The 12,461-nt window shown below is 42.0% G+C and overlaps 2 protein-coding genes and 1 non-coding gene across 5 annotated transcripts in view; 2 read left to right on the top strand and 1 right to left on the bottom strand.

The window, feature by feature from the left end:
* Positions 1 to 3,355, bottom strand: part of MARCHF6 (membrane associated ring-CH-type finger 6) — a 33,817-nt gene extending 30,462 nt beyond the window's left edge. The window contains exon 1 of one of the 3 annotated variants that reach the window (XM_078879683.1): positions 2,911 to 3,355. In XM_078879683.1, the coding sequence (XP_078735809.1) occupies positions 2,911 to 2,929 (19 nt within the window). In that variant the 5' untranslated portion in view covers positions 2,930 to 3,355. The remainder of the gene's footprint in view (positions 1 to 2,910) is intronic. The other 2 variants (XM_078879682.1, XM_078879684.1) reach the window with 2 other exon arrangements.
* Positions 3,356 to 3,375: 20 nt separating this feature from the next.
* Positions 3,376 to 3,449, top strand: TRNAT-AGU (transfer RNA threonine (anticodon AGU)). Its single transcript has one exon. It is a non-coding gene; the product is annotated as a tRNA-Thr (tRNA).
* Positions 3,450 to 6,351: 2,902 nt separating this feature from the next.
* Positions 6,352 to 12,461, top strand: part of KIF15 (kinesin family member 15) — a 33,351-nt gene continuing 27,241 nt past the window's right edge. The window contains exons 1-8 of the mRNA XM_078879422.1: positions 6,352 to 6,502; positions 7,747 to 7,780; positions 8,909 to 9,107; positions 9,662 to 9,738; positions 10,623 to 10,660; positions 10,887 to 10,987; positions 11,569 to 11,628; positions 12,050 to 12,169. Of these exons, the coding sequence (XP_078735548.1) occupies positions 6,484 to 6,502; positions 7,747 to 7,780; positions 8,909 to 9,107; positions 9,662 to 9,738; positions 10,623 to 10,660; positions 10,887 to 10,987; positions 11,569 to 11,628; positions 12,050 to 12,169 (648 nt within the window). The 5' untranslated portion in view covers positions 6,352 to 6,483. The remainder of the gene's footprint in view (positions 6,503 to 7,746; positions 7,781 to 8,908; positions 9,108 to 9,661; positions 9,739 to 10,622; positions 10,661 to 10,886; positions 10,988 to 11,568; positions 11,629 to 12,049; positions 12,170 to 12,461) is intronic.

Genomic DNA, 12,461 nt, shown 5'->3' with positions numbered 1-12,461 from the left:
CCTGAGGGTTTCCCCCATGATGTCATTGTCATCAGCCACGGCTAATCCACTGCTGGTTGGAAGGCTTCCGCAAGCCTCCGCCATCTCCCACGATCCTGCCGTATATAGTAATACTGTATACTCGACACCTGCACGCGAGCTCATTTCATCGTTCCATCTCCATGATGTTGTACGACTCACATATCGTTACCACTTAAAAGTACATATGCCAGACCCTTCCAGTGTAGTCTGCATGCCAATGTATACATCCCTAAGAGTTCTGATAGCATGCTTGTGAAGTCCCACGTGTGCTTACCGTTAGATATTTAACAATTCCATTGAAGTCATATATCGCGCCAGATTTTAATCGGAAGCGTTATTTTGTGTTCGTTGTGGCCAATTTGTTCTGTTGAATGTTGTCTCATTTGTGCCATCAACCTGAAGTAAAATTGTGCGTACAATTTGCATACATTGCTTTTATCACAGATAAATGAGCTTTACATACATGACATGCAATGCAAGTGGAAAAAAGTTATTTTGGCAGATGAATTATTATATGCACACTTTCGTTACCACTGTATTGTGGGAGTACACTTACAGGCACACCCACACGCCAGCTTGACATTATTCTGGTCTATGATTCATCAGAGGCTTACACGGGTACTGGTAGATCTGCACAGTTGCGTCAGTGGACTCCTCTGGCAAGGTGAGGATGCATTGGCTGAGTCATGTCGTCTGTGTACACAGCTATTGCACGCCTAAGCAGCTTTTATTTGGCTGGTTAAAAGTGTTTCCATGCTCAAATGGGGAGAGGCGATCATCTGGTGGGACGTCTCTCTATAGAACCACTGTTGACCTTACACAAACTATATTGTTGCACGCCTTGTGAAATCTGTGTAGAGGGTGTGCATTGCTGTTGCAACTACATCCTCGGCTTGATTTCGCTTTACTGTACATCCGCAATGAATTGGACAGTTTGGTAACTTTATTTTAACTTTTTTTGTACGAGATAAGAGGAGTTAGGCACTACAATTGCATTGTTATCCACTACTGTCTACACAGAACAATGGTTCCGGTTTAATTAGTAAAATGACTCCTTGAAGTTTAGATGTGTGTTATGATTACAGATGGGGTTAGAAACAGCATTATGCCAAATGGTTAACGTTATTGTGACTTTTCACAGCAGTGATCAAGTGTACTTTCGTGGAATGTGTTTCAATATCACAAATATGGAAGCAATGCCATTTCATCTCAATTGTGTTTTACAAATGCCAGTTTCTTTCAGATCTGTGGCAATGGCAAGTACAGGTCCTGTTGTATTGTTGGGACATTACTTACAACAATAGGCTCCAACCCCTTATGCAATGTAGATATTGTCAAGCCAATACCACCAAATGTTCCGACTTGTTCGAACTCCGCCTTTCATCTAAATGATAAATGACGCAATTCAAACTAACTCGGACTCCCACGCTGCAAGGCATTGGGTGTCAATATTCTCCAGTCTATGGGCACACGCCAGACATTTCACTTGTTTGAGTACCACTTGAATTGGCAATACTTTCATCATCATTTATAGCCGTGTTGTCCATCTCATGCTGCATTGAGGCCTCATCAAGTCCACGCCATCGCTCGCGAGCCTACGCACGTTGACATTTGTTGACACTCCGACTGATGCTCCTGCTGTTGTGGAGTGAAACATGCAGCCAGCTATGGCTGCAGGGTTTAGTGGTACATGTTGTTTATGTCGTTTATTGTGAAAAATCGGTCACAGTTCCTATGATCACTGTTACATTGCTTTTATGGCTTTATTTTGGTGATTTCGAAAAGTTTTTTGGTTTGGCCATGTCTGTTTGTTGTAGTACGGAGTTAGACTGATGCCCTTAATCTACATTGTCTTGTGATTATTGTTTGACTTGCATCCCACTGGGATTTTTGCACACAGCGTTGGTGTACGGTGCTTTTTCTGCAATATTTTGTTGTCTTTTCTTGGATTTTTTTGTTTGCCCATAGTCACATATTCACTTTAAGATGTTTTCTTGTTCATGTTTTTTGTTTGTTGCGGTTGCACCCGATTCAAGAGCCGAATGGCTCACAGGGCTCTACCACCAAATAAATGAAACTGAAATGTGGTTGTAAACGTTGGTCCAACGGTTGACGTCTGCGAGCATAATTACGTTAGTTCTGCAATCTTTGTTCAAATGTAATGTTAAGCGTCGGAATAACGCAGTGGGGAACGTTCACACTGCCATCACTGCTGTATGAGGGCCTCCCCACAATCCGTCCACGGCCACCTGGACACCCATTTAACGGCTCCATCTCCCGTATGTTGGTATTCTGGGACGCGTTTCCATCCCACTCCTTGTGTTTACCTAGGATTTGTCGGTTTGCACTGATACATTTAAAAATGTCAAAATAACACGTCGATTACAATACCGGAGACGGTGTGAAACATCCCACCGTGAAATACTTTGACGTTTAACTTAAACACGAACCAAACGTATTGACAATTATCCGCCACAGCACAACAAGAACAACTCACAAACTAAACAACCGTCGTATAAATAATAATACGCTCAGCCGTTCGTAACACTAAAAAAACACACACTTAAACAAAACAAGGCCGCAAATGTAGAGAGCGACACTTTCCTAGATTGTCCGCCGGGGAAAGGCGATCGAAGCCGGTTGAGCCACGAAGCCGAGACCGGGGGTCTCGACAGGGCCCGTGGAGGCCTCAGGGGGCGGGGTGGGGGCCAACTCGCTCGCACGAAGCGCGTTAATTTTAAGAGGCGCCTCCAACGATAGTTTGTTTGTTTTACTTTACAATAAACGTGCAGGGGTGGAGTCGAACCCCTTTCAGGGCGCGCCAAGGTGCCGTTGATGCCCGTGAACGACCGTAAGATGTTGCGAGGCGCCGCTGAAGGTGGTCCTCACCTTCGTCGGAGAGCTCCATGTCGAGACCTCGTCGTCACCTCGACGCCGTCGCCATTAAAAAAAAAACACCCTCGACGTTACAAACCCACCCCGGCGACAACCGCGACCTCTCTTAAAGCGGTAAACAATACTAGCCGTGAACACAAAGGCCAACGGCCGAGGTATCCGGGCGGGTCATGTACATGACTGACTGACTAAGACAACCTCCCCCCCACCACTACCACTACCACCAACCCCACTCGATGTTCCCAACTCTCCCAAACTGCGCCACGTGCTGGGCAAGCGCGCTTCAAACGCGAGCGCCGAAACAAGACATCGCGCGGCGTAATCCTCGCAACGGCTCCTGAGCGTTATCTGATGCTACCGATTACATCGTTTAGTAACACACGAAGGGGCAGGATGTGGGGTAGGTGGGGGGGCGAGTTAGAGACATAAGAGAGTGGGCGACGCAACCCGGCAACGGGCGGCGCCGTGGCTTAGATGGTTAAAGCGCCTGTCTAGTAAACAGGAGATCCTGGGTTCGAATCCCAGCGGTGCCTTTTATTTTATTATTATTTTATGCAAAAATAAGCGACGCGTTTGCAACAACTATCGGTTCCGTTTTTGCTTTTGGAAACCTCCACCATGACGCAATGTGATCTGATTTGATTGTAGTTAAGGCAGCTGTCGTCTGAACTCCGTTCTGTTTGCATAAAAAAATGAGAACATATTTTAATCCATCAGCCTTATTGGCTTTCAATAACAATAGTTTCCGAGCAGCATTTGTTTACGTAAGCAAAGTCTTCTGGAGTTTATCAACGCCAAAGTTCGTTAAATGTTGTCATTGGCAACACCACTCCATCTAAACTATGTGAGCATTTTTAATGCAAAAAAGCAATATAGTACCGTGCTTATTATATATGATTATTGTATATGATTGTAGCCATTATTAGGCTCAGCGTCAACGTTGAATGAGTTTGTATTATATCTCATATCGAACCACGAATCCCCTCCTCCGTGGTCTCATTCTAATGATTGGTAACTTACGCCACCTACTGACTAATGTATTTACTATTTGTTTCACGTTGTGTCACGTTAAACTGAAACTTTCCATTACATTCTTGAATTGGGGCTTTGTAAGATGTTTTGCAGGGCTGGATTAAGGTTCTTTGTAGGTCCTAAACACTTCTATTTCGTAAGCTTCGAGTGATAACTTAAAAAAATTGGGGCTGCTACTGCTGCCCCATGTCACTACTACCAACGCTGTCACTTGCTAAAGATGATTTAAAACAACATGGAACAACGCTTGGCTGCCCTTATTAATCTCTGTAGAGAATTCGATTGTGGAAAAAACACCGTTTTTAACATGCTATTGCTAATTTTTCAATGAAAAAAATCTCCGATGTTAATTTGTCTCAGTTGAAAAAAAAACACATTAACATGACTTTGCCTCGTATATACACTGTGCCTATCCTTGCTATATGAATATATTTATTCAAGAAGATATCTTGGTTATATTTTTTACTATACATACCGTAGATACAGTGCCTATTGTGCCTTTTGGATAATACGCCCCTGATGTTGTGGCATCGTTCAAATTTGTGATACCGTGCTGGATTGTTTACAATAAATAAATCAATAATCACCGAAGACATGTGCGTTGAGATGTTGTTAAGTTTAGATTTCCATTGAAAATTTTGACTTCAAGGGTGTTTTTTTTTTAATAAATAAGCCCCATGGAGTGCTCATGAAACAAACAGCAGCATTGCCTCCCTTTTGCAAAGGCGGTCCTGGATTACATTAAGCCATTTGAAGTATACTGTAGTAGGCGGATGTTTACATTGTAAACGTGTCACTTTACAATCATCTGGGGTAACCCTTCCAAAGCGAGATGTTGCCCTTCAATTTTGTTATCTGGATGAAGCTGTGAATTGTCTCCTGAAGTCCGTAATTTGTTTTGCGATACTTCTGCTGGATTTTTACAATATAAATTCAACGAAGACATGAGCATAGAGATGTTGTTCAGTTTAGATTTACATTTTGTTAAAGTGACTTAAAAGGTTTTAAATAACCCCGTGGAGTGTTTGGGGTAGATCGCGTAAATATAAACGTGTCGTTAAACCCACCACCTGCCGACACGGTCAATTAGTAAGGTTTTTTCACGTGAACGTGCTAATTAGTTACTACTTCAGCACAACCGGTGTATTGTTGGAGAGATAAACCCATTCGTGGTGGCTGGCAGACCTCTAGACATTAGCACACAGCTCCTGCAAATTTTGCTGCCACAAGCAAGAATATAATCTGGGTGAACTATTTCCTTGAATAAATACGCGAGTTAAACATATAGATGAGAGAACATACGCTGGGTTAATGTCATCATCCAAACCTAAAACGTAATGTTTTTGTAGCCAATACAATTATTGTCATGAACGACACGACTTTTGTCATTGAGCTTCCACGTGGCTGGATGTGACAAAGAGCTTTGTAGCTCATCGGATTCCTGCAGTATAAATACATATTCTGATGCTGATAGCTAAGTCCCAAAAACAAATATGGATCATCCCCCTCCAAGTCAGTGGTGCTTGACTGATGTTCAAGACTCATAACGGGGTTGGCAGCCAAGGAATGGAACGCCGACATCAAGTAGATGGAGCAATGAAATCAGTTCATGTGTGGGCGCTGGATGGTTGCATCGCAAGGATCGAGGTCTTCATCCTGTGGTGTATTTTACCACGGCTGATGTCAATGATGATCTCTCTAACTCTTCTAAACCGACATTATTGAAGTCGAAACAAATACAAATGCACGTCATTATTTTGTAAGATCATTTGGTTTGTTAATCTACTTTACATTTGCCGAGCCACCCTCGAAAAAAGAGCCGTGTTTTGCCCAATGGGTAATTTACTCGGATAATAATGATAATAAACTTTTGATTTAAATGTCATCACATGTCCTATGATCACTGTTACATTGCTTTTATATATTTATTGCGGTGATTTCGAAAACGTTTTGGTTTAACCATATTTGTTTGTTGTAGTACAGAGTTAGACTGATAACTTTAATCTAAATTGTCTCGTGGTTGTTATTGTTTGATTTGCATCCCACTGGGAATTTTTGCACAGAAGAAGATTTCTGGAAGATTTTTTGTGTTTTTTTTTCTGTTTGCGCATAGTAACTTTAAGATGTTTATTGTTCCTGTTTTTGTTTGTTGTGGTTGCACCCGATTCAAGAGCCGAATGGCTCACAGGGCTATACCACCTAATAAATGAAACTGAAAACGCATCAACCCATCGAGCAGTGGACGGAGCATGGCGAGCACGTGCCTCCCACCAAACGCGAGGACCAATCGGGTGCGGCCAGCTGCGGTGACGTCACGCGTCCTCCCGCGCTCTGATTGGCCGAGCGCGGGTCGAGCGCGAACTTTTAAAATCCCGCCATTTTCTGCGGCGAGACGTTCGCTGAGGAAGCGGCGGACGGGGGGGTTGCCTGAAGTTTTGTGTTTTTATCGGTCGTTGTCTCGGGTTTAAACAAATAAAACAAATCGAGGTCACGTTTTTAAAGCGAGCTACGTTTTTTAGTTCGTTTGCTGCCGCCATGCCGGCCGTTTATAAAGGTAAGAGTTGCGTCGGTTACTGCGAGGCCTAAGCGCAGGCTTTCCGTGGCCTCCGGAGATAACAAATCGAAAGTTAATAGTTTAACTTGTTTTGTCGTGAGCACAAATAACGAGAACTCTGCACAATCGTTGAAACGTCAATAGGTTGACACAACGATTAGGGAAATGACCTTGCAGCACCATAAATGATCGTACACGTTCAACGATCACCGCTTTACGACGCCCGCTCTTAAAATTACTCTAGAAGCGAATGTGTGTTGTTTAAGTGTTGCAATGTGAGAGCAAAAGATACAACTCTACATATGTGCTTATAGCGTGTCATTTGTAGATGTGAGGGTGTGGAGCGGTGGTGCAAGATTAGCTCGCCGCACCTGTTAGTTGAGCAGAAAAATTAAGACTTTTTTCTTGATTGTTCTTTTAGGCGCACAAACACGCGTGCCTTCATAACTGTTCCAAAAGTTACAGCGTACCAACGTGGTGCCCCGTTTCATTTTATAAATGCACGAATCTTCATGTAACTCGGGGTAACGGGCAACGTGGCTCGGTGGATCTGTCCTGGTCTAACACCTCCACCAAACCCCCTTCAATCCAAGTTGTTTTCACAAACGCGCACTGACTGACCAGTGTGGTGAAATATGGTCACATCCCTTACGAACGACACGACATGGGGAGTAATTCATCTAGCAGTGGATTACTTGTCACCGTCTCTCTCTAAATGGCCTTAATCTAAGTTGTCTTGTGGTTGTTGTTTGACTTGCCATCCCACTGGGATTTTTGCACACAGTGTTGGTGTACGGTGCTTTTTCTGCAATATTTTGCTGTTTTTTCTTGGATTTTCTGTTTGCACAGTCACTTTAAGATGTTTTCTTGTTCATGTTTTTTGTTTGTTGCGATTGCACCCGATTCAAGAGCCGAATGGCTCACAGGGCTATACCTAATAAATTCACTTGAACTTGTGTCCGCGTCTCGCTTGTTTGCCTCTGATGTCTTACCCTCTTGACTTATTTATTTCTACATGTGCGTCTCACGTCTTTGTGTCTATATATCAGTGGCTGACTACCAGGGTGTCTGTCTCCATGTCTATTCGTGTCTCTGTATATGTGCCTGTGTCTCGGTATCTGTCTGTGTATTTTTGGTCGGAACCTCCGTCTGGGCCTTATTTGAAACTCATGCACACTACTGGGTTGTGTTTTGTGTTAATCAATGTATAATTCTGACAGTCATTCCGTATGATTATTTTACAGGTGAAGTACCGGGTTCTTGTAACCTGAACCAAAGGTGAGGCAATATCATCTTTCAATCTGCACGTAGCAAACCAAAATTTAACTATTTTGTTGTACAGTATTACCAGTGTTAAGCTGCGCAACTGTACAACACCGGTTGTGGGTGATAAACTAAAAAACGCACAAACATCTTTCATTTACGTGAAATAAAATCCTATTTGGGTGCAGTCGCATGTGAAACTTCTGGATCAGTGTTTTCAGAAGCATTTGTTAAAGTATGCAAATGCTGGACTGGTTTCGGCCCAATAAACATGCTGCTGGGTTGTCTGGTCTTACAAGGCAATAACAGCCCAACGCAGCAACATTGTTCACAACGCATGTAATGATTATGATGTTAAATGTTGGTGAAACGTTGCCATGTCCGTTCTATGCTTATTGTGATAATAGTTGATGAAGCTTGTCTTCGCCAGGCAAACGTTTTCAATAAATATAATCATTAACCTACTGCCATTTTTTTTTTACAAATTTTACTTACGACCAGACACTTACTATCCTAAGAATTTTGATTTAAAGCTGTCGTGACTGCAGGGATTCATAGTCTTGGTTCTTTCGGCAAAGTCACGTGACTTTACGTAAAGAACCAAGAATATGTATCCCAATAATGTTTATCAGAAACCGCTCAGTTTAAAGATTCCGTTATATTTTTTTTATTAGACAGAACAATTCCTGAAGTTACTGAGGGGAAGCTCCAATCTTTTACCGTTTTCCAATTATTCAGGTTTGAACGTCATAAAATGCGGATTTATTCGTTCAAAATGGCTTGAATACGAACTATCTCAAAAACAATAAAATATAGAAAAATAGTTCTTGCTTTAATTTTATTTGCCGTTTAAAGCTCTATCAAACGAAAAAAACCACAATCTTACATTTTTAACGGTTTCTGATTGACATGCACCAGCAAGTTTATGGGATACTTCAAATCGAGATTTGGGGCCTTAAAATGAAAAATCTCAGATTTTCAGATTTTTCCTGTGTCCTAAAAGCTACGTACGGTCCAAATTTCAGCTTTCTGCCTTGTCGGGAAGTACCTTTAGAGGTTTTTGAGACATACAGATGAAGGTCTTCATATACATTGCGTGAATGTCGCACGGTTTAAATGCTCAACGTTGGCACTCTTCTACAGCTCGTGTTCAGATGGCGACGCAATCCGTGTGTGCGTGCGCGTGCGCCCACCGACCGAGGGCATAGCGGTGAACGAGGGCGAGTCGATGGAGCATGGCATGTGTGTGACGGTGGTCTCGCCAGACACGGTGCGGGTGCTCTCACGGCCCGAGCCGCGCATCTTCACCTTTGACTATGTGGCCAGCATAAGTGCCACTCAGGTACGGTGTCATTGCGTCGTTGAATTTCTTTAACATTTTTACACTTCTTAAACCTTATTTGGGGTGTCAACATTGCGCACGTGATAATCCGGTCTCTGAACACATGTAAGCAGAACAATCTTTTTGTTTCGACAGAAACGAACTACCTTGCCTGGTATACAAGAGTTTGGGTTCTATCTGACCCTGACACCTGTATATTTGGAGTTTGCATGTTTCTCTCCCTTTGGTCATGTGGATTTTTTTCTGGGTCCTCTAGTTTTTGCCTCAACATTTAGCAACATGCATTTAGATTATTTGGCTGCTACTATAAATGCCCATATGATAAGCCACTTCATTGACCTATCATTTGTGGTCAGGTTGCTTCTCAAAATAGCTTATAGCTCAGTGTGTCTTTACGTATTAAGTACAATAGTTTAGTTTTTAGGTTATCATGTGAGCATCAGCAGCTACTGTACGTGTGTATGACTTCCCGTTATATCGGTCTCAAGAATTGCTATTTGAACCAAAGCTCTATAGTTGCACTCATTTATATCGTGTCTTGTTTGCATTTGCAGGAAGAGATATTTTCCGTAGTAGCAAAGAACATAATTGAGTCATGCATGAATGGCTACAATGGCACCATCTTTGCCTAGTGAGTATCATACTTGCACAAATCACAGACGTACAAGAATGTCTTCATTATAATGCATCCAATACAAATGTTCTAAACCCATTGGTCACATCTCCCTGGTGGGCGCATGTTGCAAAATAGATACCGTGCAGGAGAAGTTACTTCTATAATATTTTAATTACTCGTAAAACATTCCTGTAGGCTTAATGATTTGTTGCTACTCTCCATTCTACACTCAGTCAAAACATTTATGTGTATTGAGTTGATGAGAAGAACATGCCAGCACTTGTGGTGGTTCTATATGCAGGCAGTTCCGCTATTGTATGTGATGTAAATTCTATACTTAAAAATAATGCTTGCAGCATCTTCCACTGTTTTAAGTTCTAATTTCTAATGTTTGGCTCTTGGCCAAACTTGCTTCCTTTTATGAGTTAACAGCTACTTTCCAATAATTATTTGGTATTTTCTTTTAAGCTAGGATAGTGGACCTTGAGGGGTGTTTAATATTGTGTACTATTGCTGTATGTCCATCGTAAAGATTAAAGTATCCTAAAATACAAATAACAATGTAGGTATATAATGGGTGGATGACACCTTAGCTGTCGGTGCATTTAATATGGAGCCAATTCATGTGGAGTCCTCAAATTGGCAAGTAATGTCCATGGATTTCTTAAACGGCACAATTTGAAAGAGAGTGGGCATTTAAAGGGTCTTTTAGCATGATAAGCAAGAGTAGGTCACGGCACCCTTGTCATATCCAAAAACTCAATTTTTTTTGAGTATATGAAAAATGTTTTTACCTATGTTGGCTGTGCTGTTACATTGGTGCCAATTTAGTTAATAGATTTTTTTTTTATGTGCTTAACAATGACTGCAAAATAACTGTCTTTATCTTGTCTTAACAGTGGCCAGACAGGTTCAGGAAAAACATTTACCATGCTTGGTGAGTTTTAAAGTCTCTGCGTATTTGTTGTCCCATTTGAATGTTGCTTAAAACACCTTGAATATAATTTGCATACGTTTGTAATGTAAAGCAGTAAAATGTAAAATTACACTTGACATTTTTTTTAAACTAGCTCTGGGCCTCCTATGAATACATTTCTCCTAGCACAGTCACCCAGAGGTCCCGAATAGGTTTATTAAGGTTGCACTTTTTTGTATGTGTGCAGGTGCCATGGACCAAGTGGACATTTTTAACCACAACCTCCGTGGGGTGATCCCACGCAGCCTCGAGTTCATTTTTTCGCTAATCTCTCGCGAGAAACAAATGGTGAGAAGCAGATGCTTTAGTCCACTGGCTGTATCCTTGCCACAGTAAGTGGCAGCGTAAGAACAATTGCCTATATATATGGATAGTGCTTGACTCGCTATCAATAGGTTGTGTAAATTAAAATCTTGATTCCGGTGCCAAATCGTGTCATCTGTCTAGAGGTGATAAAATGAGCACCGTCCATCGAATAGCTTTTTAGTAGACAGTTATTCCCTCGTTATTCACGAACTTGCTATCCGCGATTTTGACTATCCGCGAATTGCATCTGGACCTCTACACGACTGCATCGAGGGAAAGAGCGTGAGAAAGTGATGAGACAGAATGTGATATGAAAAAGTACCACATTCAGGCCAAACTATCCAGGTGTGCCCTTCTCTAGCACATACCATGCACCCTTCACCACACACTTCTGTCCCTCGCCACACACCGTCATCTCACCATATCACTTGCGTAAAGGACACAATGGTTGTCCTTGGAAGACATTGGTCAATGCCGAGTGAGACATTGACTTTTACAGTTTAACGAAAGTATGTCATTTATATAGCTGTTGCAATAATGCATGTTATTTTCCATATTCACAGGCAGGAGATGCCAAAGAGTTCTTATGTAAGTGTTCATTTCTGGAAATCTACAATGAGCAGGTAATAATTACTTTATATTGATTCGTTAATTGTCATTCATTTTTCGAGATGGGAATCACTGAAATGAATTAGCTCTTATAGAGGATACTTTTTTCACCTGGGCTGTAACACTGGCACAATTTCCTAACCTTGTAAATGGAATGAAATTGTCTCAATGCGCACTTCAGAGCTAAAGGCACACTTTAGTAATACCTCGCCAACATTGGTGGCCAGTTATACGACTTAATTTGACTCTTGTGTTGTGCTCCGACGTCTTGGCTAGGGAACCTCAATAATAAAGCACTGTAAAGGTGGTGTTGCCAATATAATAGTGATGCTGATGGCGATTAGTATTATCAAAGTGATAATTTGTGCTATTGTAATGTGACAATACGTGGTAATGGTGTTTGCGTGATTTCGATGGTGGCTTTGCCCACTGAAGGTGTTTGATCTGCTGGACCCAGCTAGCACCAGTCTCTTCATCCGGGAGAACATACAAAAGGGCGTGTTTGTGGAGGGCGTCATGGAGATGTCTCTTTCCTCGGCTGCAGAAGCCTACCAGGTGGCATGCCAACGCACCCCACCAGTGTCGGTTTCCACCTGCAGTAGCACAACCTCCACACTCTTTAAATTCTCAGATTCCACCAGCCCCACCATAAGTAATGCCTTTACAGTATCACCATTAACAATAAAAACTTTACCACCACTTAAATAGCATACCTACCACTGACACGCCCACTACAATACCAGCAAATTTTTGTTCCCATTATAAGCACCAAAACATTTAACCAGTGACGCACCATCTGTACCTCTCAACACTAGCATATTTATCTCCATTACCTGCACTATCATCA

This window comes from Lampetra fluviatilis, chromosome 54 (assembly GCF_964198595.1).
Source record: "Lampetra fluviatilis chromosome 54, kcLamFluv1.1, whole genome shotgun sequence".
Classification (NCBI taxonomy): domain Eukaryota; kingdom Metazoa; phylum Chordata; class Hyperoartia; order Petromyzontiformes; family Petromyzontidae; genus Lampetra; species Lampetra fluviatilis.
This window is presented reverse-complemented; position numbering and strand designations above follow the sequence as displayed.